This window comes from Callospermophilus lateralis, chromosome X, assembly GCF_048772815.1.
Source record: "Callospermophilus lateralis isolate mCalLat2 chromosome X, mCalLat2.hap1, whole genome shotgun sequence".
In the NCBI taxonomy this organism is placed as follows: Eukaryota; Metazoa; Chordata; class Mammalia; order Rodentia; family Sciuridae; genus Callospermophilus; species Callospermophilus lateralis.
This window is the reverse complement of record NC_135325.1, coordinates 84743974-84761822: the sequence shown is the minus strand read 5'-3', so window position 1 is coordinate 84761822 and position 17849 is coordinate 84743974. Positions and strand designations below refer to the sequence as shown.

At 33.4% G+C, this 17849-nt stretch overlaps 1 protein-coding gene across 1 annotated transcript in view; it reads right to left on the bottom strand.

Annotated features, from left to right (window-relative positions):
* Positions 1-17849, bottom strand: part of Nrk (Nik related kinase) — a 123108-nt gene that overhangs the window by 28596 nt on the left and 76663 nt on the right. The window contains exons 10-17 of the mRNA XM_077107314.1: positions 14512-14590; positions 13293-13468; positions 11773-11836; positions 10076-11249; positions 8046-8153; positions 4441-4517; positions 3104-3198; positions 227-324 (exon numbers count right to left, since the gene is read on the bottom strand). Of these exons, the coding sequence (XP_076963429.1) occupies positions 227-324; positions 3104-3198; positions 4441-4517; positions 8046-8153; positions 10076-11249; positions 11773-11836; positions 13293-13468; positions 14512-14590 (1871 nt within the window). The remainder of the gene's footprint in view (positions 1-226; positions 325-3103; positions 3199-4440; positions 4518-8045; positions 8154-10075; positions 11250-11772; positions 11837-13292; positions 13469-14511; positions 14591-17849) is intronic.

Sequence of the window (17849 nt, the reverse complement as noted above, 5' to 3'; positions counted from 1 at the left end):
AGAAAAGTGAAGATAAAATAGTGTCTGATCAATTAAGGGTTTTTCATTTAATTTTTAACTTCTAAATTTTGTATTCTGAATGTTCACATAGTAAAGAAAATCATTTTCAAAACAATACAAAATTAAACTCTTTAACCTTTCCCTCCATAAGTGAGTATGATAAAATGTACGTCAAAACAAATTAGAAATTAAGAACAGATATAAATGTGGTAAGCTGGACACCTACATGGACATCAATTAGCAACTTCTGATCAATAGTAGAATAAGGTGGTGATGACTGAGACCTCCTCCCAATCACAGGACTCTCCTCCTCAGAAGATGATTCTATGGAATTCCAAAAACATGTTAGTAATAGTGGTGATTACACTGATTGCCTTCATTTGTTAGTATATCAGTTCAATTCCATATTTTTCTTGTAGCCTCTGTAATTCCATTCAGGAAATATCACCTGATAAATACTCATGGGCCCAGAATCCTAAGATTTATTTACTTATGTATGTATGTATGTATGTATGTATGTACTGGGGATTGAACCCAGGGGTGCTTAACTACTGAGTCACGTCTCCATCCCATTTTCTTTAATCATATTTTCTTTTTAAAAAATTTTCAAAAATTTGTTCTAATTAGTTATACATGTCAATAGAATACATTTTGACACATTGTACACAAATGCAGTACAACTTCTCATTCTTTTGGCTGTAACATCCCTTTTTTAAAGTATTTTATTTAGAGACTGTATCTCACTAAATTGCATAGGGCCTTGCTAAGTTGCTGAGGCTGGCTTTGACTTTGTGATCCTTCTGCCTCAAAGTCCCAAGCTCTATCATCAGAAGCAGTAGTAGGCTCAAATATTATTCCATCTGTAGACTCACATGACATTTTTGTTTTCAATATTTGATGTATACTTTCTAAATATTTCTCCCTATCCATGTAAGATTTCTGTCTCTCTTCTATGTAAGAATGGTAACTAGATTGACACATTTTTAAAAAATGAATGTTGGGGTTACCACTGGCCTCACATACTCACCTAGAAGAAAAAGAGACCAACAGTGTATTAGATAATGATAGATTGGCCAAAACTCTCAGGAGTTGATTGTGCAATCTTAAGCCTCTCCAATTTTCACCCAGAGATATAACTGCAACTATTTCAATAGAGTTGAAGAGTCAACTACTGAAAAGAGACAAAACTTCACCCTTTCTCCAAAGCTGGGAACTTTCTATATGAGTACTGTGTAGTAGATCTTTCTGCAATGATAGAAATGTTCTATAACTTCACTATTCAATTCGTAGCCACTGGTCACATATGAATATTGAATACTTGAAATGTGATCAGTATGCCTGAGAAGTGAATTTTAAAGTTTAGTTTTCTTTTCAGTTTTCATTTTAATTGCCACAAGTGGCCTGTTGCTTTCACACTGGAGAGCTAAACTCCATAGGATAAATATTTCCATTTAAAACACAAATTTATATAGGTTAAAAGTCTAGCTTTTGACATTAATATTTAAAAGGCGCAAAAATCCATACATCTGGATGAGCATGTTCAGAAAAAAGTTTCCCTAAGGGAACATTCAGGTCGCTATTTAGTGTTTTTGTGTACTAGAAATTAAACACAAACACTACTGCCCCTCTTTTATTTATAGCCTTAGTATATACAGCCAAAGTGTAGCCACTACAACTCCGAAGAGCACACATTTATAAATACTGCTGTCTTTTGAGAACATTATAACAAACTCATCCTACAATGTGTATCCTTATTTTCTGGCATTGTAATTTTCCAATTTATTATTTTTCTACAGAAGACTATTGTTTTGAGTCTTTTGGTCTGGCAGTAAACTAAATAAGAAGTTTGGGTCAGTGTCTTATGATTTTGAGGCACACCTGTATAGTAAGGTCATTTCCTCTGTGATGAAACCTATAATCTCATGGGAATATCAAATGGTCTATGTAGTAAATAGAATAATATAACAGAATTTTTTAACTGAAAAGAAGTTTAACTATTATCTGCATAGATGCTATTCTCTCCTCCATCCTACCGATATTCATGACTATTTTGGTGCTTAATCCAACATTTATTTCAAAGAGTCAACATAAATAGACCCTAAATTTTTAGTTGTTTATCCAGTAGTAGTAAAGTTAGCCCTAGTTGAGCCAGAAAGATAAGATTCTTAGAAAAAAAATCACTAAAAAAATCCTAAAATCACTCCTCATCAGGCTTATATTACTTATAAGAACATAGTATATCTGCACAAGAAGAATTTAAAATAATTTAAAATAATTTTGTCACTATATGCCTCTTAAAGTGAAAATGGGGTTTTTAATTTCAGATCTTTGAACATTTGGTTTTAGATGTTCTTTTTAGATTAACATTTTAATAAAATCTGTATGCAACATTTTAAAAGATGACTTAGGGACTTGTTCAGGCATTTCCAATTTGCTTAACTTACCTGGCTTTTTTTAAACTTTGTAATGCCAGATTTTATGACTCAAGGCATAACTTTTGGTTTTGTTTATCACATTCCACAAATCTATAATTCATTTAAACTCTCGAAAGCACATTTTAAAATACTTGTTTGAAATTTATATCATAAATTTTGACTTTATTTTATGAATTGATTGATTAATTTTTCATGTATTCTGAATGAAACTATCAATTTGTAACATTTAGAAATATTTGTGAGGTATTATGTATATCATATTTTGGGGAGGTGAAATAACAAGCTGACAAAACACACTCTCACAACTATTCCTGCCAGTATTGTAAAAGTTGCCTATAAATGTTAGCTTGGAGATGCATGTCTCAAGTTCCATTTCCATCATTTTGACACCTGATATAGTAACTAAATAAAGTTAAATTATCTACCTCCGCAGAAATATTCCTAACTACTACTCAACTGCTAAAATGCATTTCAGAAAAATACTTTTCTACTTCTCAAAAGACATCAATGACCACTGAATGGTCAAATCCAAAGGCCTATTCCTACTTTGCCTCCCTTATATTTTTTATTCACTCTGTAATGAAATTCTTCTTTCATGACTTCTGAAATATAAATTGTTAACCATTAACATTATGTTTTGACTGTTGAAACTTTGTGTTTTGAATCACCTGATGCTTCTGGGCAAATTTGAAGATTTTGTGACCTTCTTTGTCTGATGTCAATGGGCTGCTGAGCTTCTTCCAAAAGAGATGGTGGAGAAACACTAAAGAAAAGATGGAAAAGCATGTGCCATGTGTTAACATTCATAAGGGGAATGTACAACCTTTCATAAGGACCAACAAAATAGTCTTTCATATATGTATATCATACTGAAGAGAAATCGAGTTTAGGTAATCTTTTTCAACATCCAATTTTCCCCAAACTTGTTACATTATCGAGAACAGAGAAATTATTTTTGAAACAGAAAAAACCACATGTTTCCATATAGCCCCTTTCCTTCACATGCCATATTTATTTCTTAACATTTGTATAAACTTTCTTTAAGGTACTATTCAGACATTATTACCTGAGAAACACAGTGAAAAACTTACAATGTATGTGTGTATTTAACATGGTAAATCTATTAAGTTATTAATATGTCAAATATTCTACTATTATTTCTTGATTTCAAATGCTTAGAGCTTACATTTAATGCACTATTCATGATTTAGATGGGTGGATAGAAAGGGAGGAAACTTTAGTCCTTGCTATTCAAATTCAAATATCATGCTACATGTTATAGTCACTTTGGCTTTTCTATATGGGAAAGGTATGTATGTATATGTATATGTATCTGTGATATACACACACAACACATGTAATATATTTATATATCTTCATATCTATATATATTATATAATATATATGTATGTATATTATATATATATATATATATATATATATATATATATATATATATATGAATGATCTTTGAAAATTACTAAAGATAACGAATAGTACAAAGATAAAAATATAGGGACTGGTGTCAATGTCACATATGATATCTTATTCATAAAATATTGAGCCTTAGATAAAATTTTGTCTCTAAAGTCATTTTCAGGCTTGCCCATTCTGTGGCATTAGCTTCTGCAGATGGGGATAAGACTTGTGTGTGTTTATCATGTAGTACATGCAGGAAAACTCACTTGAAATTTCAAGTTATTTTGTTGCCAATTACTAATTGAAAATTGACAAATGATTCAAATAATTGTTTTATTTATATTGTGAATCTTGCTAGCTAATTATCAACTAAATGATATGGGGACTGGAGTATGAACAAATGTGAAAGATGTAGTTATTGAATCATTGTAGTTAAGTTTTAAATGTGGGACAATCATGACAGTTCTGGTGATGTTGTTATTGATATTTTAGTTTTTGTTTCACATAGAACTTCGTGTCAAATAAACAAAGTTTACTTTTCCATGTGATAATCATGAATAACTTGAATACAAAATCAGATACATACCTTGAATTGAACTTGACACGGTGTGGACGTTGTGGACGTTCCTGGTTATAAGGCACGGAAGCTGGCATTTCTTGGACCTTGAAGACACAATGTAATTCTTAGGTAAAATTCTCAATCATAAATTATTTTGAGTTACTAATTTAAAAAATGCCATTCTTTATATATATATATATATATATATATATATATATATATATATATATATTTGTTCACAAAAATATGACTTACAAAATATAATTTTTATAGATAGTTTCTATTTTCATAGTTATTTATAGTACAACATTGGAACTGCTTAGATGTAATTTCTTTTTTCTTTTTTTTGTACTGGGGATTGAACCCAGGGGCACTCAATCACTGAGCCACATCCCAAGCCCTTTTTGTATTTTATTTAGAGACAGGGTCTCACTAAGTTGCTTAGGGCCTCACTAAGTTGCTGAGCTGGCTTTGAACTCACGATTCTCCTGGCTAGGCCTCCTGAGCCACTGGAATTATAGGCATGCCCCACCACCCAGGTTAATTTCAGATGGTTCCTTTGAATTTTGCTATACAAACAGATTCTTGAGAGCATATTATCAAAATCACTCATTTTATTGTTGGGGAATCTGTATCCCAAAGAAGGAAAATGGCTTTTCTAAGAATACTGCATCAAGTCAAAGAAATATCTAAAATCAGAATGTAGGCCTCCCAACTCTTAATTTAGTTTTTTTCCATGTTATCACATTAATTTTTTATATCAAGTCCATACTTCTCACTCAAAATTTAAGAATTTAAGTTAAAATTTCTTACATGTTTAAGCTAATCCTAGACTTTGAAATGCTGTCACACATAAATGCACATCATTAAAATCTCTCAAGAATCAAAATTGTCTGACTTTTAAAAGTCCTTTTTTTAAATTTTACACTTTGTACTGTCATAATAAGTATTCCAAATACTTTTGCTTCTCAATAAATTTGGATTTTACTACTTATAAATCCATCCAATACAGCAAAACACTCAAGAAAGGGCACATATAATGAGCCAGTTTTCATCACATCAATGAGGCAAATTTACTTTCTGCCAATATTGGCAGAGAGGGCCATGAAATGTTTCCTTGCTTCATTCAGTTTTATATACCTAGGTTTCTACTCACAATAGTTTGTAGCTACTCAAAATATAGATCATTCTGTCACGCAATGAGAACATCACACTAAATTCTTTAGAAAGGCAATTTCAACATTTTACACTTTAAAAAATCTAGCATTTTCATGCTGATAAAATCACTCTATTTGCTAGAAACTGTAGTAGCTTTAGTATACTATTTTTCACTGTGAAGTGACTTTTTCAAGGCTGTTTTTACACTCCAGCAGATAGATTGATGAGAAATGAAAAATCTATCAATCTTCCACATGTTTTACTAATGAGTGTTTCCAAATATAACCAGATGTTTGGCAGTATGCAGTTTAAATGTCTACCTGACAAACTTTTTATACCTTCAGTACAGATAGCTGGAGTCATATTGACCCAATCTAATCCTTTTGGTTTTATGAAGGTGATCTCAAGAGGTTTATTGTATTGCATTTTAGGTATATATGTATGTATGTATATATTTGAGGCAAGGTATTGCTGTGTTGTCCAGGCTGGCCTTGAGCTCTTGGACTCAAGTGGTCCTCCCACCTCCAAGCAGTATGCTTTATCACATCCAGCTTAAGAAGTTTATTGACACTCTTAAACCAAAGGCCAAAATCACTCAAAACAGATATGGCCCAAAGTGGCAAACACAAGGCCTAATATGAGCTGTCTAATAAATGGGAAGAGGAACATTATTAGTAAAAATGGCTTATAATATATTCCCAAATAAACACAGCTCATTAGATTCCCTGCTTACAGTCTCATACTTAAATTGTTACCTAAGAGTATAAGGGAACTCATTTGCTAATACAGTGAAGAAAACATATTGCCTCTTCTCATTAAATAATACAATATACTTATGCAAATAATTTGCATCTATAAATAAATATTTTAAATATTCACTTCAGAGAAAGGTTATTATTGGGGAATTATATTTAAAAGGTGAACTTTCCATGAAAGACTTCATAATAGACTCCTATGAAGCCTCTTTTGCTAATGAATATCTTATGCTAATTAGGAACAACAATGATGCTCCTGATTCACCATCAATAGAGTGGGAGTTTATGTTCTTTACATATTCACCCAATCCATCCTAGTGACTAAGACTTTTTAGATGTCTGACTGTTAGGAACACTGGCAGTGATAACACTACCTTGTACACATAAGAACTGAACTTACCACACTGGCCTCACCAAATCATGTGCTAAATAGGATACTGTTAATGAAGTCATGGAAACAGAAGTTAACCTGGATGCTAGAATGAACTAATTATTCCCATAAGTGTGAGGGAATAAATCACAGATTAAATTATCCAAACTCTGTCACCAACAGTATCCCAGAACAGATACAATCAAGGAGAAAGTTATGCCTATTTATGTTATCCACATTTTTATGAGCAATATTTCTACTTAAGGAATGACTGACAAACTATGATCTTTCAAATTATGGGCATTTTGTAGACATTTTATTTTAAATGAGTGAAATAAGCCTGTTGATTTAAAAAATTGATGCTATTTGTTGGTGATGATAAAATTTAAGTTTTCACAAGAAAATTATAATTTTTCAACTTATATCTGCCACTGAGCACTTGACAGCTTACAAATACTCAATTATATTTATGATTAAATTGCTAATGATATTAACATTTTTTTTCATATTGTATAATTAAACATGCAAGCATTTGGGAAGATCAATACAGGCAGTTAGCCAATATTTTCCAACTGACAAATGCATAAAGTGAAAATTCATGCATAAGCAAAACATCTATTTCCAGCACAAGATAGACCAATGGATTTTAATATTACTAATTATACAGAATTTCATTGATATGTCTTTAGATTTCATTTCTTTAGTTTGGGTATATCAAAGAATATGCACAATAGTTTGATATCTACAAAAGTCTCCCTTTCCAACTATCTATTTGTGAGAAAGTAGATTTTATTCAATATACTAGAACCAAAACATCATATGACAACAATTAAATGCAGAAGCAGATATGAGAACCCAGCTGTTTTCCATTAAGCAAGATAAATTAAAGAACTCTGCAAAGAAATAAAATGGTTACATCTCTCAAATTTTGTTTTAGAAAATATAAATATTTTTCATTAAAATTTATTTATTATATTAATATGTAATCATTTCATTAATTTTGAAATAAATTAGTATATATTTAATTATTTTGTTTTAATTTCTACTGTTAAATATTGAATAATATACTCTATATGATAAACAAAAGCTTTTTGGAGTGCTCAATATTTAAGATTATAACAATTTTTAAGACTAAAAAGTTTAAGAACCAGGACTGGGGTTATGACTCAACAGTAGAACGCTTGCCTAGCATGTGTGCGGTGCTAGGTTTGATCCTCAACACCACACAAAAATACATAAAATAAAGATATTGTATCCAACTACAACTGAAACAAAATATTTTAAAAAGTTTAAGAATCACGGTTATATGCTCCTACTAATGTCATAGAAATTCATTTTGAGAAATCTACCTCATCTTCTCTAGGGTTTGGATCATGTTGCTGTGATGGTTCTATTTGTACTTCTGCCTGAATTGAATGAAATACTTCATCATTGTCTGATGATTCATCTTCTTTGTCCTTTGAAACAAAAAGTAGCATAAATATTTTAATTTTTGTTAAAATACAAACAAATGTAATAACTGCATCATCATAATATACAGTTGAAAAGATTAATTTCCAAATTTTAAAAATGATTTAAACCAGTAGTTTCTAAGAGTTTTGAATTAGGATCTCACTTAAAATCTGAGGAATGCTACAAATTGTCCATAGAAAATGTGTATAGAAACAGATTTGCATATGTTTTCAGGGGGATTGCTAACCTACTGAAGCTCATCTGTGGGATCCAGATTAAGAATCTGCTCTAAGGCTTGATTAACTCATAACCCTCAATAAAACTTTGCATTTACTAAACTGTTAGAATCTCCAACGTTTGGTCATTTTGAGTAATGAAAGATCTATCTGTGGTATAAAGGTGTTAAAGTTCCTCCCTAATTGATCTCCAAGAATTCAGGATATTTTTTTTTTCTTTTAGGTCAATCAGTATTATCCCTTCAAGTCAAAGAGGGTAATGAATACATGTTTTGTGTGTGTGTGTGTGTGTGTGTGTGTGTGTGTGTATGTGTGAGCGTATGTGTGTGTGTGTGTTTTCTGATGGTGAGCCGAAGTATCTACAAATGCCTCTAAATTTTAAGCTAAATTTCAGGTATTTCAAAAGACCTATGACTTCAAGTATAGATAGTTTCCATACTATTCTTTTGTGATTTATTAAGGATCATACAAAAAGATTTGAATGATTGTTCAAGATGCTAAGGTCATGGGATTGGTATCTATTATTTATTAACTCTTCCTTCTATTATAAAATAGCTTCTCACATATATATGAAAACAATATATGACAATAAGTATGTGTTATGTTGGTGATACCCGACTTTTGAGAGATAAATAAAGGTGTGTTTTTTTTCCCATTAATGAAAGCCCATTATATCGTCAGTGGTTAGCAGCGTTCATTGAAAATATCAGCATGTTAGATGCTTTAATTTCTGGGAAATATTACCATTCCAGACTCATACTTTTCCTTCTCCATCTACTTTCTTTCTCTTTATATTCTAGGAGTTAGAAGGCCCCATTTTGGGCCTTTCTTTTGCTGCTTTTACTTTTTTTCATGCTGAACATGCCAGGAAATTAGCATTTGTTCAATTGAGTCCATGTGCTCAAACCTAAAGAATTCTTATGTAGATATTCAGACAAGGTTCATTTGTAATTACCACATGAATTGTTATTAGGTAAGTGGAAGTGGATTACAGTGTTTAATTTAGTATCATCACAGTAATTCTTTTACATAAATGGGGAAAATAGAAAGTATTAGAAAACAACTGTTTTTTTCTAATCTTGTCTAAAATCATTAATTTGCTTATCAAGCTCACAAACTATTATCATTAAAGTTGCCAAATTAAATTCAACAGCTCCATCAAATTGCTTTCATTTATATTATAAGCTTTTGAAAGAATGAAGATTTATTCTTAAATAAGAGATGTTAACACAATGTATTGCATATTTCAAAAGGGTGCAGAGATCAAGTTACGACTTGTTTCATGGTCTGTGCAGTTATACCATTGATTAATTTTGCAAAATGGGTGGTAATTCTTTTTAAACAAGTCATAAACCTGGTAAATACTGTCTACAAAATGTTTGGGAAACTACTTTTCCTTCTCATTATAATATGTACAAAATTTGTATTCATTTACTCACACAGTCTAGCATTCCACAGCAAGAAAGAACAAATAAAATAACTTCAGGGATAGAGAAATATAAAACGTGTATCTTTGAAATTTAAATTACGAAAGTAATGTTTAAATATCAAAATGTGCATATAGTACCTCTTTACTGGTTAAGGGGATACTAGATAGAAAACAAATAATTATATTTTATTTGGTTTTACAGAGGAAAAAACAATAAAAAATTAGCATTTTTCAATCAGTTAAAAATGCCAAGCACTCTTACATTTTCAACTTGTCTCAATTCCTCCTCATGCTGATTAAAGATGTCCTCCCATCTGCGTTGGCGCCTTTGCCTGCAAGCTTCTAAATTTGAGAGTTCAATTTCTTCATGTTTCCGTGATGACTTTATCCTAAACCTCTTTGGTGACAGTCTTTTTGCCAGAGCTTGTCTTAGACTAGAAACTTTTGATTTTTTCTTCCGGGCCTGTTCTGGTTGAGAGTAAAACATGTTTGATGACAGGTTTTCCATCAGGGTTTGCAGCAGACCAAGTGGCTTTGAATTATCTGAGTTTGGTGCTCGGAGCAAGTCTCTTGATAGTCCTTCTATCAGTGCTTGAACTGAGTCAACTACCTGTGAGGGCTCTAGTGCCCAGCCCTGTGCCTGAGAGGACCCTTCATTTTGCTCTCCTATTGGAACGAGCACCTGAGTATCCAAATGTAGTGGCAACAGCACATGGTGGTTCTGTGACAGTAGAGGCAGGAACACCTGGGCATGTACTCTCAATGACTCAGGTTCCTCCCCCTCTGCCTCTGCCTGTGCAGGCTCAGCAGCCTGTTCCTGTACTTCTGGCTGTTCAGGTGCCTGGTTTTGCTCCAGATGCTGTTCAGGGACCTGATTCTGCCTCTGCTGTTGTCCAGCAGCCTGGCCCTGCCTTTGGTGTTGTTCAGGAACCTGATTGTGCCCATGAAATTCCTCTGGCACCTGATCTAGATCTTGAGGCTGTTCTGATGCCTGGCTCTGGATGTGGGCCTCAGTCTGCTGCTCTTTGGGTTCTGGGGTGTGAACCTGTAGAGGCTTAGGAACCTCATCCTGAGCCTGTAGTGGCATGACCACCCGGACTGCCCTCCGAAGTCGTGGGGGTGCCTTCATCTGCATGTGCAGAGGCTTAGATGACTTAGACTTAACTTGAGTCTGCAGTGGCATAAACACCTGAGCTGCCCCATGTAGTCGTTGAGGTGCCTGAGCCTGCCCTTGTGGAGGCCTACGTGCGTTGTCCTGAGCCTGTAGTGGCGTAAATACCCTGGCTGCTCCCTGTAGTTGCTGAAGTGCCTGGATCTGAGGCTCCTCTTGATCAGGTAACCACCTTGGCTGAGAAGGTTCTCCATGCAGGACTCTAAGTGGTCTGCATCTGCTGCTTGTTGGCAATCTCAGAAGCTCATGAGTACAAGAGGGTCCTCTGAAATAAACAAATGATTGCCACACAATTCGAAACTTTAGTGGAATGGAGTCATTCAAGGAACTATTATTTTAAAATATATTCAGTAAATCTTTGTGGAATCATTCTTGTAACATCTGAACTATCTTTTTGCAAACATTTGTAATGCTTAATGTATTAAATTATTAGTGGAGTCTGATAATATACTTTTAAAAATATCTTTTAATTATACATTGACAAAATATCTTTATTTTGTTTATTTATTTTTATGTGATCTTGAGGATGGAACCCAGTGCCTCACATGTGCAAGGCAAGCACTCTGCCATTGACCACCACCCCAGCCCTGATAATATACTTGATTATTCTATCACCACTTATTAAGGTGTCATTGAGTAGTCATGAAAATTCTCAACATTTCCACTCAATATCTCATTGAAACAGAGATCTGGCATATAGTTGTTCTGAGTAAAAGGCAACAGTATGGAATCAATTGCCATGTGTAAATTGCTACCATGAAAATATATATGCAATTTGTTTAACACACCTGAATCTTCTCATGGTGTACTGTTCCTTAATAGCTTCTTCTCTTTCAAAGACCAGAGGTATCCCTTTTTTATGAAAGAGAAAGAAATAATGTATAAACACTCAGTGAAATGCATTTAATTTAATCCACCTTAGTTACTGTGTATACTCTAAATGCTCAGGATATAGAATTTACAGAGGCAAGAAAGCAGTGAAGAAAGTAGGCCTTCAAAAACACTTGCTTGGTACTTTATACAATATTCTATCAGGCCCACTTTTACAATATAGTACTGCTATTACAGGCAGATTAATTTTTCTGGACATAGGAAAGAAAATTTGGCTACACAATTGCTACAATTCTAGGGAAAGAAGCAAGAATGGGGCAATGAAAGAATGAGACAAGAGAAGCTCTAGATGGTTGGTGGGCATAGCTTCCAGCTATATGATCTATATGTAAAAACTTTGTGGCTCAGGATTAACCTTTGGTCTTTATAAGAAGAAGGTAAAACCTTCATTTTGGGTTTTATACTTAATACATTTAAAATATTCATTTTTCTATAAGTTTTGCTGTCACTACTGAACTATAGAAGCTTATCATTAAGAGCTTTGCTTTGGATTTCCTATATTAAAATATTGGGGACACTATGTTTACATTTTTCAGGGTAACCTCTATCTAATTGGGACTTTTCCTATAGGTAATATTCTGGACATTTTGCAACTCCAGATATTAGGAAGTTATCAAATAGACTTATGGGTTTTCTGCCTCATTTAGGATTGGTTGGCCTCTGTAATGCTGGTCCAACGATTTCATCACTAGAAGCTTATAAATAATCTGGCTGCTCCTTACTTGAAAACAGGATACTTATAGTTATGCAGATAGAACAAGCACCACTATGATAAATCCTGGAGTTGATCTGAGGACACCTGCTATCATTGTAGTTTCTCCGTTTCAACTCCATTGTTACCTTGGACCTAGCCTATGGTATCTGAAAGTAAATGTAGAATGTGCCATAAAACAAAGTTAGAGCTTCCAGAGTAGTTTCTCCTAGGATTGATGGAAAGCCATCTTGTCATTTTGAACATCAATAGATAGAATTTTGCTTCTGATAGTATAAATGAATTCCTTTAATTACATCTCATAGTTGGAGATAAGTACATAACATGAGCTTTATGTGATATACAAACATTACTTCAAATTGGCAGTTAATAAATGGTTAAGTACAAACCTATTTATCTCCATAGAGTCAATTAAAATATCTTTTTTAGGACTTTACTTAAAATGACATTATCACATGATGAAATTCTATTTGAGACTTTCAATGTCTTCATAAATACAAATGCTTGCCAGATATAACTAGGAGCAATGAATAATCTCATATGTAAACACTCAGGCAAAAGTTAACCATTAGAATAAATTGTTGGAGAAACTAAATATTGAAGGCCTCAGACCTTTTATTTTCAATCTAATTTTTTCCTAAAACCAGTAAATTCTGATATCATCTGAATATTCATTTCAGTGAAATGAAACCTCATAGATTATACCTTTTTTCTGTCTCTTTTTAATGATTCCAGTAAGATGTTTTGTTAATGACTCAACAACATGGCGTTCATTTTTTATGTTCCGAACAAATGGGTGGTGAAGCATGTTTGCAGAAGTAGGGCGAAACAGGAAGTTTTTTATCATGCACTTTTCCATGAAATTGTGGAACTTGCGGGACCTAAAATAAATGAATAAAAGGAAAGAAAGAGCATTTTTAGGCTTGCCATACCTCTATCCACTCCCAACCCCATCCATGCCTCTCTGAAAGTCATAATTTTTATAAGAGTTGTCTCTAGTTATCATAGTCCTTTCAATCAGCCAATATCCTGCAGTTTAAAAATATACATTATAAAATGAGGTCATTTAAACCTCAGGAAAAAGAAAGTATTTTCTACCCAAATAATAGTAAATATTTCAATGGCTTCAGAAGCATGTACATAGTAAAAACACATGTGGTATTCTGGCAATTAAATGGTTAATGTGTGTATTTATGTATGTGTATGTGTGTGTGTGTGTGTGTATATATATATATATATATATATATAGTCTGTGAGACTAGATTGGTCATCCCCACAATAGTCATCCACTGAAGCCAGAATATTTCACTTACTATATGAAATTTTAGCTGCAGAAGCATGGATATAATGATACAATAAGAGGGTGCTAACTAACCAGGACTAACTGATCTTATAAAATGGCCCATAGAAAGGATATTGCCAGAAAGCCTGAATCTGTAGAAAGGGTTAAATTGAATTACAAGGAAGAATGTCAAAAATCAAATCATAGTTACCATTTCAATCAGGAAAAGTAATAAATACTGAAAATAAAGCAAGAGCTTAAGGTACTAGGTCAACAGCTTCAGAGAGAAGAATTTCCAAGTTTATCTGTCCAGTACCACTCTAAAGGAACAAGTCCTCTGCTATAGATCTATAAATTCTCTTTGTTTCATGGGCCAACAAAAAGGGTTGTATATCACAGTCACTCACTGCCTAAATAGGCACAGTGAGAAACTTCACAAATGGTTAGCATTTAGGGAAACAAATAAAAAATGCCCATTAATGACAGAACAGTAATGTGATCATCATATTCTGAAGGATATTATTTATTTCTAGCTGGCTGGCTATCTCTTTGGTGAAACAGGATTGATAGAATGAATAAAAACTTTGCTATATAAAAAATACTGAGTCAATGTATTTAGAAGATTAACACATTTATCTTTACCATCCACTGGATTTGACAGTGGGAGCAGATTCCCGCAAAATAACGAAGAGGGCTTCCAAAGGCTGAAGGTTACACAGAGCTGCAAAGGGAAACAGATAGGTTTAGAAAGAATAAAGAGGGTAACATCAAAGCCCACTCTTCATTTGGGAGGGGATTCTCAGAGTTCTTTCACATATCCCGTTAGGCATTAAGGGATGCAAACATACAAAAAAATTAAAGGTAGTGTTCATTGTAACATATTGTATTATATAAGATTCCAAAATTTCATATTACTGGGTGTGACAAATAATAAGTTCAATTAGATAAGAATTTTGAAATGTGTGGTTGATCTACATTCGAAAAGTTAATTAAAAGTAGAGATAAAATACAATCCCTTGTTCCCTCAAGGTAGGTATTTATAGTCGTAAAAGTAGAATATGTAGTTAAAGAATGAAACTGTCTGGTATGTAGTAGGTATTTAATAAATGTTAACTATCAATATTATAATAAAAACTTTATCTGGCATTTCATATCTGTGCCAAATTACTGGACTCTCATTCTTTTTCATACACATGGCATATAAAGAAAAGCCTATTCCGATATGAGCTATATAAATTAATTACCTCATTGGTTTGGGAATTCTGGGCTTTTCCATAAGTGTTAAAATATGTGTCTCACTTCACTTATTTCCTCTTGTGTTTTGATTAAAGAAAGCTGGCAGTGCAAAACTTCCCCAACAGAGACCATTAATGTAAATGTCATCTAACACTACAAGCATGTCATTCATGTGAGGACAGTTTGATATGAACAATTCTTAATAGAATCATCCTTCCTCTCCCAAAATGCATTCCTTAGAAAACCTACAGTGTCAAACATACCTCTCAGTAGTAGGGAAAAAAACCCTCACTAGAATTATTTTACTAGGGTGATATAAAGGCAATTGTTCAAAGTTCAAGCTTTGTTCTCAATTACATGAGTATAAATAAATAGAAGGTTCAGGCTTATAATTGAGGGCAGAATTAGCACCAAGCCCAAAATATCAGGGTCATATTTGGCTCTTTTAATTCCTTTACTGTGTCCAATCAGTCACCCAATCCTATCCTTTAAACATATTATGAGTTTGTACAATATTAAACAATTGTCATTTATTAACATTGAGCAACATTCAGACAACTGACAACATCTTCAGAGGTCAAGAGTTAGCACATAGGTCAGGCAAGCCTTTTTTCCAATGGAAAGAAAAAAGTCACAAAAGAATGGAACATAGGGTGGGTAAAAGAGCTATGTCAACAGCAGCTGTGCATGGTTTCCTATGTGGCCTAATTTTAGGAATGTCAGTAAGTCCCCCCCCCCCCCGCCAGCAACATATCTCATAACACTGCTTAAATGTTCACCATTTAGAGGCCCATTCCTTTGAAATAGCAAACCTTCTTTTAAAAACACGTCTCTTAAGGGGTTAGGCACATATTAAACTGAGCTTTGTTTAAATTAGGTTAAATAATGCAGTTTATTCCTAACACATGTTGAGATCCGAAGACTTCTGAATACTGAAGAAATGAGCCTCTTGGAGGGTCAGAGGTAAATTTGAATCATGAGGTGTTCAGGAAAAGATTGAAATAGGGCATGCAGGAGGGACATGGCAAGGAATAGAAGTCGGACACTAAACAAGTATGATTGAAACTATTAAGAATGATTTCTACAATATCAAGAAAAATGCTAAACTTGGGAAAGATACAGTGGGAGATTAAGGTAAATTTGCTGATGTAGACTTGACAAGAAAGGGAAGATAACCCTATTCTGATTCTCTTTCAAGAAAAGATGTACATCTATAATAATAAGAATATATCTTCAACATTAGTTGACTACTAGCAATATTCTGGTCTTGGTTTAAAGGCCCCAATATTGTTTGAATTGCTACCCAGAACCTAAGGACTGAAGGTAGTCCTGGTATACAAGAGTCCAGTTCTTCTCTTCACTAAAGGCCTTTATAGAATCTTTTCATTAAAAATTTATTCTTACTCTTATTTCTCTGGGAAAGACTTACCAAAGAACAGAGGGAAATCATTTTGTTATCAGATAACTGTTGCTTTACATAGCCATTCCTTCTGAAATTATTATTATCAGAACTTGGATGATTGCTACAATTAAATTCATGAAAATCACTTTCATGCAAAGTTAATGCTCCAGGCAGTAAAGGAGGGTGATGAAAGAAAAATTTTAGTGGAGTGCCTATCTAGAGTTGCTCATGATCAAAGATCCAACACTACACATATTTATCCAGGCAGAGTGACCTTATTTTCTGTCCCTGTGGGTTATGAATCTTCTGGTCCTCACTGGTCTTTTGCAAGAAGCTTTCCATTTGCATATTCTATGCAAGACTTCTCTGTACTCCCTCTGTAAGTTTGCTCATTGCTTTTTCCCCATGATTTAATATTTAAGACAAAAATATTTCATTTTCTTTCTCAAAATGAAAGACTTTGTGAAGAGTACTCAGAAACAATGGGAAAAAAGATGCAGACATGTCTCTTGCATGACTATTTGATACAGTTATGTATCCTAACAAAATTCATGCAATACTTATATGAAATGTCATACTCTGCATTTAAGGAGAGAGAAAGGGACAGAGAGAAGAGAGATTGAGGAGGAGGAGGAAGTATAAGAGAAGTGGGAGGAGGAAAAGCAGTCTGGTGCTTCACAATCTAACATAATCTAAGCATGTTTTTCAAACAGAAATCATTAGGGGATGATGAGGAATAATTTGCATCTCTACAGTTTAAATTTTATATATGTGCCATATGTAAGTTTTTCATTTTAATATTTTCCATCATTAATATTTATAAAAATTTTTTGTATATGTAAGTTTTGCATTTTAATATTTTCCAACATTAATATTTAAAAAAATTTTTAGGACACCTTTATTAATTTTATTTATTTTTTAATGTGGTTCTGAGGATTGAATCCACTGCCTCACATGTGCTAGGTAAGCACTCTACCACTGAGCCACAACCCAAGCCCCCTCCATCATTAATTTTTTATTCATCCAACTTAGGTAGTTTGCAGTTTGGAGGGCATTAAACAGTAGGAAACAGATCTTCACAACTGTCCTAGCTTTTATTCAGCCCCTTTTTGGTATTCCAAGGAATATCAGAAATTCAAAAAATATGTTACCACTATTTCTACTTGAAACTCCCATTGGCCTTGAAACACAATGTTAATCCAAATTTATTAAGCTTGGCAGGTAGATGCTGTGCAGATGGAGCATGTAGGAATGTGGGAGCATATTAGATCTGCTTGGAGAGGAGGAAGCAAAGCCCCTACCCCACACATCCCTGAAGGCATTTCCTCACTCCTGTCACAAC